Genomic DNA, 18,733 nt, shown 5'->3' with positions numbered 1-18,733 from the left:
TTGTTTTAGTTTGGAGACCATTTAGTTGAGCATATGTGCTTGTAGATGAGATAAATAATCTTATTCCTGCTTCACTGTTTAGATTTTGTTGTTTGGTTTGACCTATTTTCTAAGGAACAGATAACAACTGGGGACTGATGTCAGTGAACCAAGATGTCAAAAGATAAAAACCACTAAGAACCTTGTATTGTCTGCCAACACTGATTACCTGTTACCTCCCTTGATGCTCCAACTACACTACCTCGCAAAAGACTCAAAAAAATATTGTTTACCAATATGCAATCTCACTCAGTTTGAACAATTATGCTAGGAGGAATGGGGTAGAGTTTGATTTAAAGACCTTCATAGCAGACAAAGAAGTTTCTGATCAAAAATGACACAGGAATGTTCTTAAAGATAGTAAGGAAGATTAGTGGGCATACTTTTTGACCCCTCATTTTGTCCCCTTCTCAACAACCAGTGGAAAAGTCTCTGTGTTCATAGGTTACACGATGAGAATCTGATCCCCAGTAACTACTGCCCCTTTGTCCGCCATCAATTTGGAGGTGATTCCAATTAACCCCTTTTGTCCCTAAAGTGTAAATACCTCCCATATAATTTAGCCCCAAGTTCCTCTCCACTAATTACCCCGGCTAATCCTCCACCTTCCCCACCTGAGCGAAAACTGAGCCCCCTGCTCCCGGTCTCCCCCCGTTGCACTATGGATTCCCTGTCAACTTGCTATGGGGGAGATCGAACTCTAATTAAGATTGTTAATGAAGATTTAATTTTCCACTTCAAAGAAACCGGTGAACTTCGAGAGCATCTGCAGCAAAAAAAAAACAAAAAACGCATGAGTGAGAGAGCGTGAAAATAAAAAAAAAAAGACGGGGGAAGACCGTATAGGCGAGAAGTAGAAGTGAAAGAGGCTTTTGTCGAAACTACTACAGGCGCAGATGGAGGCAGGAGCTTGCCTGGAAACTGTTATAAATCTCACAGAGATAGAGGCTGTCACGTCTGAAAAGTTATGCTAAGCTTGAAATGCAGGTCTGCTGAGATCGACTGCAGTTCTTCACACGCTAGGTGTGTCTGAAAGACGCACATGCTTGAAATTCAGAGATGCACGATCGTGAGTGTGGTGCAGAGCAAAACTCACACTGTGCAGTAGCCAGAGGGATAGAGTATGTCAGAAAGGTTCAAACGGAATGAGGAATTTCAATGGACTTAAACACCCACCCAAAACAAGAAGAAAAAAAAGAAACACACACGCAAACATGCACCAATACACCGGCTCTTGTGTCCTGTGATGCGACCCCGCAACATTGACTGTGTGCAGCTCTCCAGCTCTGTTTGTAGTCAGACACTCCCAGGTGTGTAGCGCTATAAGAACCCATTTCATCTCCAGCTACGCCATTAAAACTATGATCAATTATGCATGCTGTAATTATTGACAGAGCCGTGACAGTGCGCCTCACCTAGCCTGCTGCATTGCAGTGCTGACACTTGGAAGGAGCCGGTGTGGGGAAGTGCGCACTGGAGCTGGAAATTGATAAGGCGGCTCTGCTGGTTACATGTTGATGTATTTTATCAGGTTTGGTGGTGGTTAATGCAAGTTAATGCCCTATTTGGCCTCCAACTGATTTCCCGTCCGCCTTAGATAAAGGGTGCTGCTTGCAATGAGGGGGGGCAAGTCAGCCTCCAGCACCTCATAATTATGGGAAGGCATCGCCTCTGACAGAGATGGCAAAGGCTCTTACTATCGCAGCCTGCAGAATCAACTCTCACCCTTCACAAATAAGATTTTCTGTAATACAACAGACTTGCATATTAACTGCTAATATGCTCCTCTATCCTTCCTTTCTCTCTCTCTCTGCTTCTTTCTTTTTCCTGACTTGAGGCGGGTATTATCATTGTAATCAAGCGAAGACCCAGCTAACACGATCATTCTCCAAACCATCATGTAGTAATAATCCCCTCCTTCGTATTTGATTATTGTAATAAATCTTTTTAACTAGCTACTCTGTCACACTGCAATGGTGCACATCTCCCCAATCCATCATCCGGCAGGACAAACGTTGCAGGAATCAGACGAGCCGCAAAGGTTGTTGAAGGGGCCTCATATATTTCGCCAGCAGCTGTCGGGTTTGTTCTATTTGCTTCTGCTTTGGAGTTTGAAATGCATTTTTTTAAAATTATTTTTTATTCCCTCCTTCTCCCCCGCCACCATTATTTGTCTCCCATATTGCCAATGCGCAAACAAAGAATATTCCCTCTTTGTCTGAAAGTGTGATTACTCTGCAGAACTCTCTGTCCTCTATTACTGACCTCGCATCCTCCTGTCAGAGGAAATCAGACCAGACAAGGTGTTCCTTCATCTTGCCCGCCGGCGCGCACGCACGCTCACACACGCTTGCACGTATACCTTAGCCTTTGGTTCGGGAGTTTCAAAAGACCAATTTGACAAGGCACACCCACCGTCTCACGAGGAGACACATGCTCAACAAGGTGCTCTCGCATTTGTATGCACCGCGGGTTGACACGGGCCATTTCTCTCCAGCTTTTTCTCAGACGGAGAAGCGGCCGTCGACACACAACAGAAGGGGCTGATTATCTGTAAATTTGGGAGACTGGCGGAATAGGCACCCTGCGGGATGGACTTGCATCCTTGAAAAGGTTCCATTTTTGTTCAGAATGTATGACTAGAAATGGAACGACAAGGACCACAAATACACTCTCAGAATAGGTTTGTGGAACTGCATCGACAACATCATGAGGATGCAGTGAAGTCGGCAGGAGGCTCAGGAACTGACGGGACCAACGTGTTTCATTAAAGAGAGATCTATAGGTCAGCCCCATGTTGCACTTGGAGACTACAGTCAGTGCTGCTTACATATTCCTTTACTGTCTTCTTTCCTTCTTCCCTATTTTTCATTTTCATTGTCTGAACTATTCTGCATTCTCTCACGTTACACCAGAAACTTTAACATATTTGCTGACTGACCAACATAAAGCAGACTATAAAGAAGATAATACATGCGTTTTGAACGTTTTAACAAATACAAATCTGAAAAAGGCGCTTCGTATTGGTATCCATCCCCTCTTTACTCTGATGTGACTGTTCTAGTAAAGGCAGACAGATCAAGAATAAAGCTGAGGCTGGGTTTATAGCAAGATTATGCTGTAAGAACAATCCTTCAACAGAAAACTGTTCAATCCACCAACCCAAAAGGTAGAAAGAGGATGGAACGACTGAAAAGCTACCAAGACTTGCTCACCATGCTGGAAAGTAGAGGCAATGATAATCCTGGAGTAGTTATAGAGATCCACCGCTCAGGTGGAAGAAGCTAGAACCGAACATCTCGCTTGAGTGCACTCCACAGGTCAGGTCGTCATGGAGGACTGGAAGGAAGAATCTTTGTTGGACTAATTCAGAGTTTGCAACAAGTAATGTATGGAGCAGACAGGGATGAAGGTCCTCCTGTCCGATGACAACAAAATGAAGCTTTTCTTCAGGAGGTAGCCTGGTTAGCAGTGATCGAAAGAGGGGCAGGGGGCTAGCTGTTTCAGGAGAATCCTGAAACAAAACCATTTAGAAGGTACAAAGACTTTACATCCCCGCAGGTCAAAGCAAAAACAATCATAAAGCCAAAGGTGAAATGAACTGATTTAGATAAAAGCCTATCGATTTGTGTCGCGAATGGGAAAGACAAAGTGCAGATCTAAACCCAATTAAAAACCTGAAAATTAAGATCACATCCCAATCCCGTTGGACTGAGCCCGAGCTGTTTTGCAAAGGAGCAAATAGGAAAGAATTTCAGGATTTACATCAGTAAAGCTGATAGAGACAACAACCCTGTAATCTTGTTTTTCCACCTCTCAGCTAAGCACTTCTGTCCTGGTTCATTCCTATAAATTCACAATTGAATCCATTGAAATTTGTGACACTTCAAAGGCAACAACTAAGCAACAATCATCTGCTCTCATGACTTGTAGTCATGTGACGAGTGGCCCAAGGCAGGCTTCATTTTTGTCTGAGTATTTATGGAATGAGAAAGTTTTCAAAAGCGAGCTGTGGAGGGCTGCGGATTCTGCAAGCCTTTATTCTCCTTAAAACAAACGATTCCACTAATCAGGCTTTGATTGAACCAATTCGGGAGGCTCAGAGGGTGCGATAATCAGGTCTGTCAAGTGGTTTAGTCGGCGCAGCAATCCAAAACTCAGAAATAAGAAATCAGGAGAATCATCGCTTTTGATTTTGACCAATCAGTCGAACGGAGCGCTGAATCAACTGCAGATGAGACACCTGCAGCCAATCAAGGCGGTGGAATAAACTGTATAATTAGAGAGGAGAGAAAGGTCACTTGTTGGGATGGAATACTAATTGCTTCTGCGGTGACTGCCCAGGAATGGGTGGCATAGTTTTTTTTTGTTTGGTTTGTTTTTTGAAAGCTGCGTTAGACAAAAAGTTTGAACATTTCACAAAAGCTGAAGTGACGACATTGTTCAAGAGATCCAACAGCAAAAGATCACACAGGTGCTCACAATGTAATATGAACTCAGTAAATAGAGTTATTAGACATTTCAGATTTTAAAGTGAATACATCAGCCAGGACATAATCAAATCTTCACTGAACATCACTAAATGTTTAATGGATAATTTTATCACGTTACCGCTAAGGGTAAGACATCCGATGGTTTGACAAGTTTCAGTATTAAAAAGTCTGAATATTTTGTCGCAAAGGTTCTGCGGTTCATAGCAAGCAACTTCATACGACGAAACAACTAAACTTTTCTTAAGAAACTGAGAGTTCTGGTGGCTTAATGTTCAGTCTCAAACATTAAACCTCTGATTTTGATGAAATAAGAAAAATAGTAGTCGATTTTAGGATGTTCTATTGACAAAATTAACAAATTGTCCTTTTGAACTAGCTGACACCACTAAAAGAGCACTGAGGAACTCTGTTTTTGAAATAGCATCCAAGACAGAAACAGACAACATACAAAGAGTTTCTCAGCTCTGGCAGAACGTGTAGCTAACGCTTCGCTACAAGATACACTTCCTGTTAGCTCTCTGTACTATGTCACTGCTCCAAACATTACGAACTAGTGAAATCTTGATATTATTGCACAGATTATATGTCATTTTAAACAGTTTGTGGTTTGTGAAAGTTTCACACTATTTGTGACAAGTAGGAATGCTTTCTTTTCTCCCCAAGAATTTTGTAAACATCCCATCTCATTCTTGTGAAGCCAATATCATGTATCATCTCGTTTCATTAGTGAGGATCAGAAATCCTCGTTGCAGCTTCTTTGGTTTGCCCTTTTGTTGAAATTTACCCAAACCTAATGGAAGTGGAAGTCAGTGTGATGCTTCTGAAGTACTCGCAAGCTAGCTAAAGCTCACAAGTTAGCCAAAGCTAACTGGCAAGAATGATGTGTGTAAAAAAAAACAAAAAAAACTGACAGAATTAAAGCATGTAAAGTAATGGAAAATAATATTGTAATTTCATTGAGATGCTTTAGGCAAACTTAAAACAGGATGAACATGGGAGAAAATTCCCAAACAGATATAATGATGTAACATTAGCCATTAGGGATTTTATAAACATTAGAAGGCTCATTTTTTGGTGTTGACCTGTAATTAAATCTATTTCATTTCCAGAGATAAACCCCCCACACCCCCCCCCAAAAAAAAAACAACAAATTACACACTGACATGTGAACATTACTTAGAAAAAAAGAGGCTTTTATTACCTGACCGTAACTTAAGAGTTGCTGTCTAAGATAAGACACCTATACGAGTGTTTAGGAGAACTTGAGAACTTCCTTAGGTAAATTGAAATGCAAAATTAATTTGGTACTTAAATTCCAGAGGCAGAAATGCATAAAAGATGAAAAAAAGCCACTTTCCCTTAATTCACAGTTTATTAAATTCCCAAAGAGAGGTAAGTATCTATAAAACCTCCATCTCTCTCAGGCAGAACCAAGTACTGACATATTCCATTTTAGTGCATAATAGAAATGAAATACAGATTTTTGTGCCTGTGTGTGCGTGTGTGTACAGACACACACGCACACAGTTTCTTTCAAATGAGTTGTTCACTGGGACAGGCTTGCCAACAGGTTTCTCTGTAACTACACCACTATTTTGCACAACAAGCGTCTGCCAGAGGCCACATGTATAATTGAACGGTCGGCTTGTCTGTTGTCGAGAGAAGAGCTACCACATGACGAACCCATTTACAAATGTTAAATACAGGGTGCTGCTTTTATTCCAGCTCAGTTGATCGATTTCTAATCTACAATACATACATATAGTCCCGACAGTGCTCCATTTGAACACCTAAATTCTTCTTTTATTTTTAACAAACTCGTTTTTTTTTTTTTTTTAATCTCATATAGTCTCTTTCAGCAGTATTATTCAGTGGTATTTACATTTAAAATGATCTTACATACAGTCAAACAACGTATATATTTTTAATCAACATCTTATAAAACAAGTGTTATCTTTGAACTTTGTTCATGATCTGTTGCTGAACATCGTACAGTAGAAAAGTGCATTCCAGCTGAAAACTCAAACTCATTTGCATCATGACCTTTGATGGCGACACGACGGCCTACGGCGGGAGTCTCTGTGCTGACGCACCCCTACTGTTTAACTAAGAGACTTGTGGAAAGTTTTTCTTTCATTTAGGCAGTATAAGTGTTCAAAGGAGGAAGTGATCGGCACGGATTACCCCTCCCCCACTTGTGGTCAGAAGTCATGCATACTTAGTCCTCGAGGTGCGAACAGTGAGACTACGTAGGGCGGCTTTAGAGGTACACAGAAAATAGAAAGGAAAACAGAGAACAGCAGACTTCACAGGTTCTTCCTACTGTTCTGTAACTGAATGTCTAGCGTTCTAAAATGTGAGTTGAATACGTGTACAGTGCTTTGAAAAAGTATTTCTAACCGCTAAACTTTTTCACATTTTGTCACATCGCAACCACAAACCTCAGTGATTTTATGGTAAATGATAAAACGATGACCCAAGTCTTTTTTTTTTCTTTTTTTTTTTTTGCCTACATCATCTTTTGGCATTAAATAGGTGTTGATTTTTATTTGCAAAAAAATCACTTTTGAAAAAAAATAAAATAAAATAAACTTAGGTAATTATTTCAGTGGGACTTCAATGACTTTGTTGTGACACCGCTTGGTTATGTTCTGTGTTTTGTCTTTGTCCTGAATGTAACCATTTTAATTTGTACCCTTTTTTTTGTTCTTTGTGTTTGTTGTTTTCATGTCTAATTAATTATTTTGCAGGTCAATACTTCTGTTCGCTAGTCTGCAATGTTTGTTTCGCATGAACGAATCAGTAAAGTAAAAAGAAAAACCGACACAAAGTAGTGCATAGTTGTAAAGCTGAAAGAAAGGGATTTTTCTTTCTGTTTATTATTTTTTTTTTTTTACAATTAAAAATCAGAACTATTTGGCTTCAGTTTATTCAACCCCTTTAATTGGACACCCCTAAATAAAATCAAGTGGATTGACTTCATAAGCCACATTTAGTCAATGTCACATTTAATATCAGTAGGCTTACACACAAGTAAGCAAACACACACTGCATTAATTAATTAAAACCACTACAGAATTTGCACCATTCCTACTGTTTAACGTGGTAGTGGCTGCATCATCCTGTGGAGATGCTTCTCCCAGCAAGCTTGTCAGAGTTAATGGGAGCATGGAAAACATTTTAAATCCCTCCACTTCGTCGGTAGGGACTACTTTGTGTTGCTGTATCTTAAAGTTTTCTTAGGTTACAAGGTTGCAGGTGTGACAAAATGTAAAAGATTCAAGAAAGAAAAAAAAAATACGTCTGAAGGTACTGCGGATCACCTTGCTTTAGTACAATCGATGCTTTACTGTATTCAGTCCTTTTGTCGGGACGTGTCAGCGTGTAAAATCTCTGTAAACATATCAACACTCGACTACAAAAGGTTGGGGGCGTGAGGCGGGGCGGCGGTGGGGGAGTGGGGGGACAACATCCCTAAACGGCTTAAATTTTTCACAATGTCTGTTTTACTCGTGGGGCTCAGAGGAGGTTTGGAATCTTTTGGCGGGACTTAAATGATTCATCATTTTCATTTGGAATGGAGAAGCAAGCTGAATTATTCACTTTTCTGCCCCGGCAGAAGGAATAAAAAGTAATAGTTCGCTGTACAATCGCTTCACTTGTGAGATCGTTTATGACGCTATACATTCCCGCCATCCTGCTCTCTCTTCGTCCCAGAAACCCTTCCGGCCATTTTGTGTGTTTTTCCACTTTTCGACTCCGTCTGCGCATCGTTCCAAATACCAACACCGTTGCCTGTGCAGCACTACTTCTTATTCTCCTCTTTAAATTGTCCCTGGGTATTTTGATTTCTACTCCTCATCTCTCTTTTTTATCTTTATTTAATTCTTCACACTTAAGCTCACGAAGACTGGTGTGTCTGAATAATGCACTTGTTCCTACATAGCCAGACTTTCTCTCACACACACACACACACACACACACACACACACACACACACATGCACACTCGCACAACAAGTAGCATCTTTCTTTCTCCTTGTTTTCCTGCTAATTCTCATTCCATACGTGCGGGCTGAATTAAATCGAGTCTGGGATGTTTGGGTTGTTTTTCTTTGTCCAGAGCGTTTAACAAATTGTTGCTGCCCCGAGCCCATGCAGCCTCTGCATTGTCTCAGTATCTGTGCTCAACCATATCAGCGTTTCAACACTTATTGCTTTAAATTACATCAATCACTCCCTCTCCTGCCCTCACATTCTCCATCCTCCCTTGGCTCATTTTTCTCTGTCTCTTTTTATTACTTTGCCTCTTCATCTTTCTCTCCTTTAACTTCTCTTCACATTATTCTACCTCTAGTTGCCTTTTCATCACCTACCCTTCCTTACTGCCTCCTTTGCCCCCACTGATTTCCCGTTTTTTTGTTATTGTTTTTTTTCAGTCTTTCCCTTCATCCCTTGCTTCCTCCACCTCCCTCTTCTCTGTTTTGTCAGACTCTTCCTTCTGCTCTCTCTCCTTTTTGGCAACATCTTCAACTTTTTCTTGATCTTCTCTAGCTTTCTCTCTGTTTTTAAAGAGCTGGGCTAGTTTCTGGAACTGAGGGCCCCAGTCTTCGAGCCCCACACCCCAATCCTCCTTCTCGCCGTCGCTCTCCAGTGAGCTGAGGGACCCGGCTCTGGATCCTGTCCCCTCCAGGCCGTACACCTGTACTGAGTCGTACGGCGGCTGAGACGGGTCGAAAGTGACCTGGGCAAGACGCAGGCGTAGGAACTCACCCACCCTGAGTGCCAAGGAGGGACCGCCGGGCCCCTGCGGCCCTCTTGTTGCCTCCATCCCAGGAACCCAGCCAGGCCCATAGCTCATCACTCCGCCTAGCGTTCCCCTCGGCTGCCCCGGGAAGGGTAAAAGCTGGGGGCTCATGTCCCTCCTGCCCAAAACGTACCCCCCTAAACCCATCTGCTCTCGCCAGTCCCCGATAAATCCAGCTGCGTCCGTGAAGACAGACGGCGTTCCGGTCAGCGGGATCCCTCCATTCTCCCTGTCCGGTCTCGCCACCACAAAGTTGCTTCCCATTTCCAGCCCCCCTCTCCCCAGGCTGCTGGTGTAGTCCCTCTTTCCATGCACCTCCCCCTGGAGGACAGTGGCGTAGTTGCGTCCGCCGACTGATTGTCCGTCTCTGGAAGCGTTCCCGTTCCCGACTCCTCGTCCCCGCTCCCCTCCTCCGCCTTCGCTTCCTCCTCCCTCCCCGCTGGGGTCGTGTTCGGGCAGGCCGGGGCCGGTGCGCTTCGGGGACGGGCCGGAGCGGGAGGCCCTGCGCCCGGCCATGGGGAGGGTCGCCGAGTCGCAAACCCAGCCTCCGACGGCGTGACCCTGACCCATCAAAGAGCCGGAGCGGGTCATAACGAGGCTGTGCTCCCTGGGCAACGTCTCTGACTGCACCTGGGGGAAACATGGGTGAGCATGAGTACGTTCAGTTTTGAAAATAAAATCAGTTTTATTAGACAAAACAGGAGGAAAGATTTAACAGAAGAGACAGTAAATATGGTAGAGAGTGGTGACACAAAGCTCAGATGATGGTTCCTACACAGTTTTTAATAAAAGTCTAATCTTTTCCAGACTCATTAATCCTCAGGCCTCTTTAGCATATTTTCATGTTTAAAGGTTAAACAGAAAACCTCAAAAAGAATTTTGGTAGCAATTAGGGATACACACAATTAATCAACCTACGATTTGATTGGATTGTTAGATTAAAATTAGTTTGAACCAATGACCTAATAACGTCCACTTAGACCTTCTTTTAGCATTGTAGTTTGGCCTTCATTCAGAAGAGGGCGCCACTTGTCATCCTTAAAACAGCGTCAGCTGATACAGAAATAAAGATGGCGGGGAGATTCCAGAACAGGAAAGAGAATCAGTCCAAAAAGAGTGTGATATGGGACGCAACATGCACTTTATGCAGTTTCGTTTTGAAATACAAACACTCAACATACTCCTAAGGTTTTTATTCTAATATCGCTCATTCAGAAAAGCTGCACAAATTACTGATATACTATGAAGTTTAATAATGTGAAAAAAACTGCCATTTTCTGTTTATTCAGACAGTATGTAAATACAGCTGACTATATATTATTATTATTATTTTTTTTTTTTTTAAATTTAGCGTATTTAGCCCTTTACATTTTGGAAAGACGCCCCGCCATCTTGATTGAAATGAAATCTCAAGTTTTTTAAGAAACTGGCTGCTTGCATGATGAATCAACTTTAGATTAATTAAATAATCAATAACTTGTATCCCTTGTCGCTATTTCTAAATAGGATGAAAGGAACAAGAAAATAAAAAATGGAAGAGAAGGAAGAATAAAAGAATAACGGAAGCATGAAAGAAAAGAAGGAAGGAGGGAAGCATGCAAAAGATGAAGGCGAAATAGAAACTGATGAATTAATGCAAGCAGCTTTCAGATAATAGAACAAGGAATAAAAAAAATTTAAATATGGAAACACATCATTCCCCAAACTCATCCAGAGTTGGAGGGGGGGGGGATGTCATCAATCAATTTCCATCCTCTTCCAGAATTTTGCTCCCTGTGGAAAAAGCTTGAGAAAACGATGATGGAAAGGGCCTGACACGATCGAGAGAGAAACTGAACTGCAGTGAAGGGAGTAGAAGAGGAGCTGTACGAAGTCATAGATATTAATTGAGAAGCAGAATGAGCCAACAGTGAAAGGGAGATGAATCGGGAAGTGAAACAGAGACAGAATATTTGAAAATTAAATAAAGCAGCGGAGAGCCTCGCTACGACTTAATAAATAAAAGAAGACAAAAAAATGTACAATGGGGTATAAATGTGCTGATATATCTGCACCATCAACTTCTCCCGCCATTGTCCTGCTCAGTTCTGCTGATTTACAGACACTAAAACGCTTTAGTGTGGGAGGACTGCAATTATCTACCGTATTATGTTAAATGGAAACTTAACAATTCCTTTATATTTGCTTAATTACTTTCTAACATATTATTTGCTCATACAATAGAATAATTAAGTCACTCATTCAACTTTAATTCCAATTCCGATGCAGCCATCTATCATTAGCCCAGGAAATTATTTAAATGTATTTTATAATTTAGCACAACATCTACCTTTGCTTTTTTTGCTTCCTTCTCATGATGTCTAGCTCTCCATCTGTTCACATATTTCGCTGCTTTTGCAGAGCAGAACACCAGTTTTCACACCAAACGCTCATGGATGCATGATTTGCACGACGAACATGCGAGGATTATTAGACGGACCGTTTCAGTCCATCCTGCAAATCAGAACCAAAACACGTTTCGTAAACAGGGCACTTCATTTCAACTCATCAAAAAGTTGATTTATAATCCAAGATTAATTGAATTAGCTTCCAAATCACTCCCAACACTCGCAAAAGTATTCACTTCGTTCTATTTTTAGCTACATAGGCACGAACTTTAATGTGAGAATGAAAATGGAATGAAAAAGAGTCGATACTTAAAGTCCAGACCCAAATCCAACAAGGAATTAACTGAGTATTTGCAACACATGAACATGCTTTGAGCACATGTGTTGAACCTTATGTGGCCCTCTGGAATATAGAGGGCCACATAAATGAAGCTATTCGGTAATAGTTGTATGTTTAAATTTTACTTTATAGGTCAATTCAAGTCAGTTTTTGTTTGTATAAGACCCAATTACATTGGTGTGAAAAGATATTAAAAATTTTTACATTTTAAGAAGTGCTAATCAAACGCAGAGAAAACTATAAAATGTAACAGTTTGTTAATAGATAGTTTTATCAACACTTTCTGCCACTATCTGCCCTTTGAGGACATTCATGTGTAGAAGATGAACCTCCAGTCGTTTTTAGGTTTCTCTTTCAGAAATGTGCAATATTTAGCTCCATCTTAAGTTGTAGATACTTCTGCAGGGTAATGCATATTTTCCAACCGATCGTTTCCATATATCCTTACCCAGTCCAGATCCTGATTGTGATTGCTTTTGTCCTCGTTACTTCCGTCCATGCAGCTGCTTCCCGGTCCCGTCCCGCCTCCTCTCTCCTGGCTGTCGCTGGTCCTCGGAGTCCCTCCGTCTGACGTGCTCACTCCGCTTTGCGGCGCTGTCCCGTCACGGCTGCCGGTGCGACTGCCCGTTCGGCTCCCTGTGCTGAGGTCCGTGGGCGCTACGTACACCGCCCCCGACTCCATCGGCCCGACCATGGCGCCTTGGTTCTGGATGACCAGGGAGTGGTCCGGCTGGGCTCCGGGAATGCGGTACGCCAGCTCCGCCAGGCCCGGGTCGAAGGCTCCTCCTGGTGTACGGCGGAGAACCGGGAGGGTGTGGCTGCTGTAGCAGAGGCGGCCGTAAAGGGGTCCTCCTGGTGCCGAGTAGCCATGGTCCACACTTGGATTCTGGGGCCAGGCGTAGTTGCGAACTTTGTCTTGACCTTGTTGGGTGTAACGCCTGGAAAACAAACAAAATGTTCAAAACTAGATCCTTTTACGGCTGGACAATAAATCCATAACTATAAATATCGTGATAGCGGTGTGATCAATATCAGCAGATAATACGTCTGATAGAATATCTAATAATTTCACAGAAATCTGATCCAGAACCGCACGGCATTCTGGGGGATGTAGGCAGAGGAAAGGCTTTAGTCACTCAACCTCTCATCACCAGCTAAGCAACCAGCTCACTCTCTCTTGGGTTACCTAGCAACAACTTGTTGAGAATATTGCGCAACAGCAGTTTCAAGTTTTGCCACAATAACTTAAAAATAAAAAACAATGGCATGCAGTGAAAACTGGGGAAGTTTTTTCCCCAGTTTTCAGTTTGTCTTTACCAGTTCGCCTTTTTGTTTTCAGATATTAAAACCAAAAAGCAGAGCAATAATTATCAATTTTGACTGATAATGCTTATGTTTTTCAGCCATTTCATTCAGCCCTACATCCTTTTTTATGTTTTTATGTTTTTAGCAATGTGCTATCTGATTTACACTAAACAGGGGTATTTTGATCTTTCAACTGTCCTGCTTGCAAACTACCAATCTGATATAATATAATCCTGTGCAAGATCAGCCACTATGAGAGCAAGCGACTTAAAATACAAATGAGCTTCAACTAACAGCAAACGATGTTTGTTCAAATATGCTAATGCTAAAATAAGGCAATAAATTAACTGCTTTGCAAAAAAAAAAATCAATCATAATTTGGGTCAAAACGCGGCTTCACATTCACAAAGTTTAATTTAATAACTTCTCAGGCGCACAGCATCAACAACAATAAAACCTAAAAAGGAATTGTTGCAGGGATGTTGCACTGTATTGCACTAGACTTTTTTCTTTCTAAATGTTGTTGTGTCCACGTCTTATAAAGTGGAAAAAAAAAAAAAAAGCAATTTTCGATAAACTGCAGGCACTCTTTGTACTTGTTTATGGCCTCTCCATATGGCCTGCATGAATTCGGGAACTAATTATTACTCCAAAGGCAATAACAACGTTTCACAGAAGCATCAAAGTGGGTGCAAACGGCCCTCTGATGTAGCGGGACACAAACGAGCTTTAACAAAAACGGACAGAACAAAGTGGTCTCCCAGGACCGCCGTGCTTGATAGCCTTCTGTTTCGGCATTTTGATCGGGGATTGATTATGACCCGGGAGCTGCGGCCCGACTGCTTGCTTAAGTGCATCGGTTGAGTCCTGAGTGCTGCAGGAGCCTTTTCTACAGCGGGAGGGACGGACGGGCGCTGAGGAGGTGATGTTTACCTCTTGTGCTCCCCTTTGGCGTGTAATGTGAGACCAGCTTTGAGGTTTTGATGAAACCGAACTCGTCTGCGCGTTATGTAAACAGTCCCTCAGCCTACTTACACATTCCTGCTGTCGAGCGTGCGATAGCCTCGAGAGCGGGAGCTGTGCGGCGCGCTCTGGAGCGCGGCGATATCAAAGGCGGCCGTGTCGGCCTCGCCGCCGCCCTCGTCGTCGTAGGTTATGATGTTCTCGCGCACGTCGTCCTCCTCCAGCGGCGACAGGGAGTCCCTCTTCTGACGGCGCAGCGACAGCGACAGGGCGCTCACTGCTGCGGAGGGGACGGGCGTCGATGATATCCAAGCAGAAAAAGAGAGAGAGAGAGAGAGAGAGAGAGAATGATGAACAATGGAGGAGAAGGTGCATCATAAGTCACAGGGGAAATAAAGGAAAGCAGGTGGAGGACGGAGTGAGTGAGATTCATACGGACAAAGAGGTGAAATTCTCAAAGACAAAGAGAACGCAGAAGAGGCCTTAGGTTAGAGGGCCGGTATATCATATCAGCAGACTGCATGCCTCCACTCTGTAATTGACTTTGAGCTCTAACTGGGCAAACGGATACCTTACCCTCTCATGACTCCATGACTCTCGTTCTATATTCTCAAAGCAAGGAGCCGCATTTGACCCTGAGCTGTGGCAATGAGCAAAGCGATGGAAGCTCATTAGCAGGGATACCTGTGGCCACGTTCAACCATTGAATGTGGTTTCATAATTTACAATGGAATTCATAATTACCTTACTAACTGGGGAAAATGTTACTATGCGTGTAACTGTAGGGCAACAACGAGATTGAAGAAAAAAAAAAAAAAACTCAACAATGAATAGTTTCAATGTGTTTTGGTGTCGGGGGGATAAAAAAAAAAAAACTCTTTCCAAATGGAATGCAAATGCCTTGGCATAAAACTTTAAACTATTTTGAACTTGGATTTAAACTAATTCAGAGCTATTACTGAAACTTATTTTTATATTGAAACTTGTTTAAACAGGCAGTATTGTGTGTTTTCCAGCCACATGCCGTTTTGTAGTGCATAATACCTTCAGTTGTCATAAAAATGCTACATATACATCAAATATGACCGAAAATAAATTAGATTTTATGATTTAACATCTTGAAATTGGGGCCCCTGACTCTAAGTTTTTCTGCAACTCCGTCTTCAGGAAGTCATCACAACTATTAATTAACCCTTTAACAATATTTTTTACGAGCGCTGCACTGAGATGTAGCTTGTATGATGAGCTCAGCTGAGGCGCAGTTTCAATAGCTGTTTGCTAATTGTTGCTGGCTAGTCTGAAGGAGCCGAGTGTGTGTACGGCTGCTCTGCAATGCAGAAGTTCAAAGGCTTGGAAACTTCAGCTTCGTCCTCGAAGGCAGTGCCCGGTCCTCCCAGATGTTTGGTGGTTGCTACAGGAGACTAAAGGATTTCTCCTTTAGTCTCACTCCAGGTATGTTTTTGATGAGGGAATCGCATTATAATATGACGTAAACCTTAAAAAAGTCAATTTTACACAATACTGCCGCTTTAACATATTATTATTATGATCATTTTGTAGAAAAACTGATCAAAGTGATGTGAAGCACATAAGCACCACATCAGTAGTGGCACCACATCATGTTCTGACTCACCTCCAGTCGAGTGGAGGTGGGTCTGAACATGAGCATCCTGGTAATAAAATATGTCAATCTGTCAGCTGAGGCCAGTTTTCTAATACTTCCATGAATGTGCTGTCAACAGGAAGTAGGCTCCCCCTTGTGCTGCGTCTCCTACTTGCTGCTGAGAAGAGAGAAACTGGGTTATGTGCTCTCCACAAGTCTGCACTGAATATTATCCCAGTCCTGAATATCAGATCATTTCTTCCTTTTTGACTGGTTAGAAAGTAAGTAGGATGTCTCCCATCAATGAGGACTGCCATTGGAAAATATCCAATGAAAAGACAAAAATATCTTTTCTACACGGAAGATACAAACACAACTCATCTTTAGATTGAACCCATAAATAAAACCAGTTTAACAGAAACAAAATATCACACTTTCACAAACGCTCCCAGTCCAAAATCTGGAATCTTTCATGAAAACTAATAAAAGCTCTGAAATTCACTTTTCAACAACTGGCCTAGATTTGGGCACAGAAACGATGTAATATATTAATAGCCTACTGGTTCGTTTAAAAGCCACCTATAAGCAGAGCATAATGAGGTTCTGTAGAAATTTGAAATCGAGCCTCATATCCAGTGCAATATTGAGCAGAACCACACAAGCCAAAAACAATGTCACAAATATTCTCTGTGTATCTTGTGGAGCTGATAAGTGATCAAATCTTAATCACATAATTTATACAACATTTTAAAGAAACTAGCCAATCAGAAATCCTGAGCTCAGTCACTGCTGTCCAAAACTATTTATTATTTCCATTTTTTTTTAATTATCTGTGGAGTCGAAAAAGTATTTTCTCCCTACTTGCCTTGTATTTAATTGTCATTTTCATGAAAACTTTATGACAAACCAAGATCATTTAGCAATAAAACCATCAGTACACAGAAGCAGGGTTTGATTGTCAGAATCTGTTTCCACGTCCAAGGGAAACAAAGAGGTTGACCGTCTCCAATTGTCCTGTTATAATTTGGGAAATAGTGCAGACTAATGAGCTTCATTTCCACTACCGCACCACCAGTCCACACTGACAAAAACTTAACTACAAAATCCAAGACCTGGCATTGGATCTGAGCGTGTTTTATGCTCAGATCCCATTTTAACGGATCCCCAAACTGGCATTAAAAAGACTGCACTCCAGTGTTTCTCCTACACAAACAAAATATCAAATAAAATAGCGCACGCCGACCCGTGACGTACCTCTCTAGTGGAATTGAGGCATAACAGTACGTCTTTGTTACGACTGATTGATCAGTTAACCAGACGTGCTGAATAAATATGAGAATTTTACACGGTTAAAACGTTAATTTCTTGTTTTGTTGCAATTGTTTACAATTAGGCAATAGAAGCTTAGGGAAGGGGCTTAGCAAGGAGAGAACGATAGCATCACTACGTGTCCACGCGCGCTTATATCTCCTTGTGGGTGTCATGTAGGCGGCTAAGCTGCTGCATTAAGTTAATCTGCTGCCGCGATATTGTCAGAAGTTGCTTTATTTATTTTCTACGGATAAAATCCACTGATCCATGTGCAAAAATATTATAAACATCCACGATAATATGTGGGCTCATTTCCACAGCTTACTGCACATATTTTCTCACTAAAAGAGAGCCGTCAGAGGTCGTTAATGCAGGCCCAGTTTCTTTTTAATCACCAGACTCGATCCTCATGGAGCCATTGTCAAAGCCTCTTTGAGGACTTTCTGGCATTTTGTGTATGTTCTGGTTTTAATGTGTTATATCTTTATCGCACAACTAAAAAAAAAAACACCCTGTTATAGACTGTCAAATACCACAACACAGTTCAGGCATTTACCTATTGTGGTTCATTCCTCAGCTCCGTCAAAGCCGCCCTCACTCACACCGTGTTACATTAGTGCTGTGATTGAACCGGCCGCTCCCAGAATAATAACGACTGCATCAAACGCGGCGTCAGTGGTGATCCGGCTGGCTGAATGGAACCGACAACGATGCTGGCCGCCAGCCAAGGCCTTCTCTGAGACTCAGCATTATGAGGCGGAGCAGTGACATTTGGTTACGCTGCTACAGAAGAAGAAGAAGAAAAAAAAAAAACGAAAACGGAGAACCCAGATAATCACTCGGTAATGCTACGTTAGCGCTGATCGGAGTTGACCTTGCCAAAAGAAATAAGTGGGCTAAACCAGAAAGAAAAAAAGCAAACCCGGCTATTGAGTGGCTGTGACTCAGAGAAATATTTCCACTGCTGCTTTTATTGTTTCCATATGCAGATTAGGCAGCGGTAGTGGTAGAGTAGTGGTAAAAATACAGCACTAAAACACTAATTACTCAGCAGTTTTTATTAGATTAGCATTAAAATGAAAATTATATCTCTTTGCTGTATATATAACAATGTGTGCTGGAGTATAATCATCAATGAGGTTATATAAGAAAAGGCCTTTTTTTTTAAACTGGGAAATGATTAATGATACTCTGTTTAGCGGACAGCACTGCAGCTATTTTAGTTAAAGAGATCTCATATAGAGCGCAGTAACACTTTTAAAACCACAAATACTTTTAATGTGAAAGGACACAAAATCTCTTTTTTTTATCTCACTGTCAGACTTTAAATTTTTTTTTTTTTTCTACTTTGGGTCAGCAAGGATTAGCAACATTTGAATTTGCGAAGTTATACGACTGTTTTTATAAAAGATTTTATAACCTTTCTTCATTTTTAATGGGATTTTTGTGTCTACGTAATTTGGGAATGTCCAGAATATGTCAGTTT

The 18,733-nt window shown here is 41.7% G+C and overlaps 1 protein-coding gene across 2 annotated transcripts in view; it reads right to left on the bottom strand.

Annotated features, from left to right (window-relative positions):
• Positions 1 to 6,345: 6,345 nt before the first annotated feature.
• cdh24b (cadherin 24, type 2b) overlaps positions 6,346 to 18,733 on the bottom strand; it is a 49,799-nt gene continuing 37,411 nt past the window's right edge. The window contains exons 7-9 of one of the 2 annotated variants that reach the window (XM_016671794.1): positions 14,406 to 14,613; positions 12,514 to 13,003; positions 6,346 to 9,968 (exon numbers count right to left, since the gene is read on the bottom strand). In XM_016671794.1, coding sequence (XP_016527280.1) covers positions 8,967 to 9,968; positions 12,514 to 13,003; positions 14,406 to 14,613 — 1,700 coding nt within the window. In that variant the 3' untranslated portion in view covers positions 6,346 to 8,966. The remainder of the gene's footprint in view (positions 9,969 to 12,513; positions 13,004 to 14,405; positions 14,614 to 18,733) is intronic. The other variant, XM_016671795.1, reaches the window with a different exon arrangement.

This window comes from Poecilia formosa, unplaced genomic scaffold (assembly GCF_000485575.1).
Source record: "Poecilia formosa unplaced genomic scaffold, Poecilia_formosa-5.1.2 Scaffold51, whole genome shotgun sequence".
Lineage (NCBI taxonomy): Eukaryota > Metazoa > Chordata > Actinopteri > Cyprinodontiformes > Poeciliidae > Poecilia > Poecilia formosa.
The sequence above is the reverse complement of the archived record's forward strand: the minus strand, read 5'-3'. Positions and strand labels throughout refer to the sequence as shown.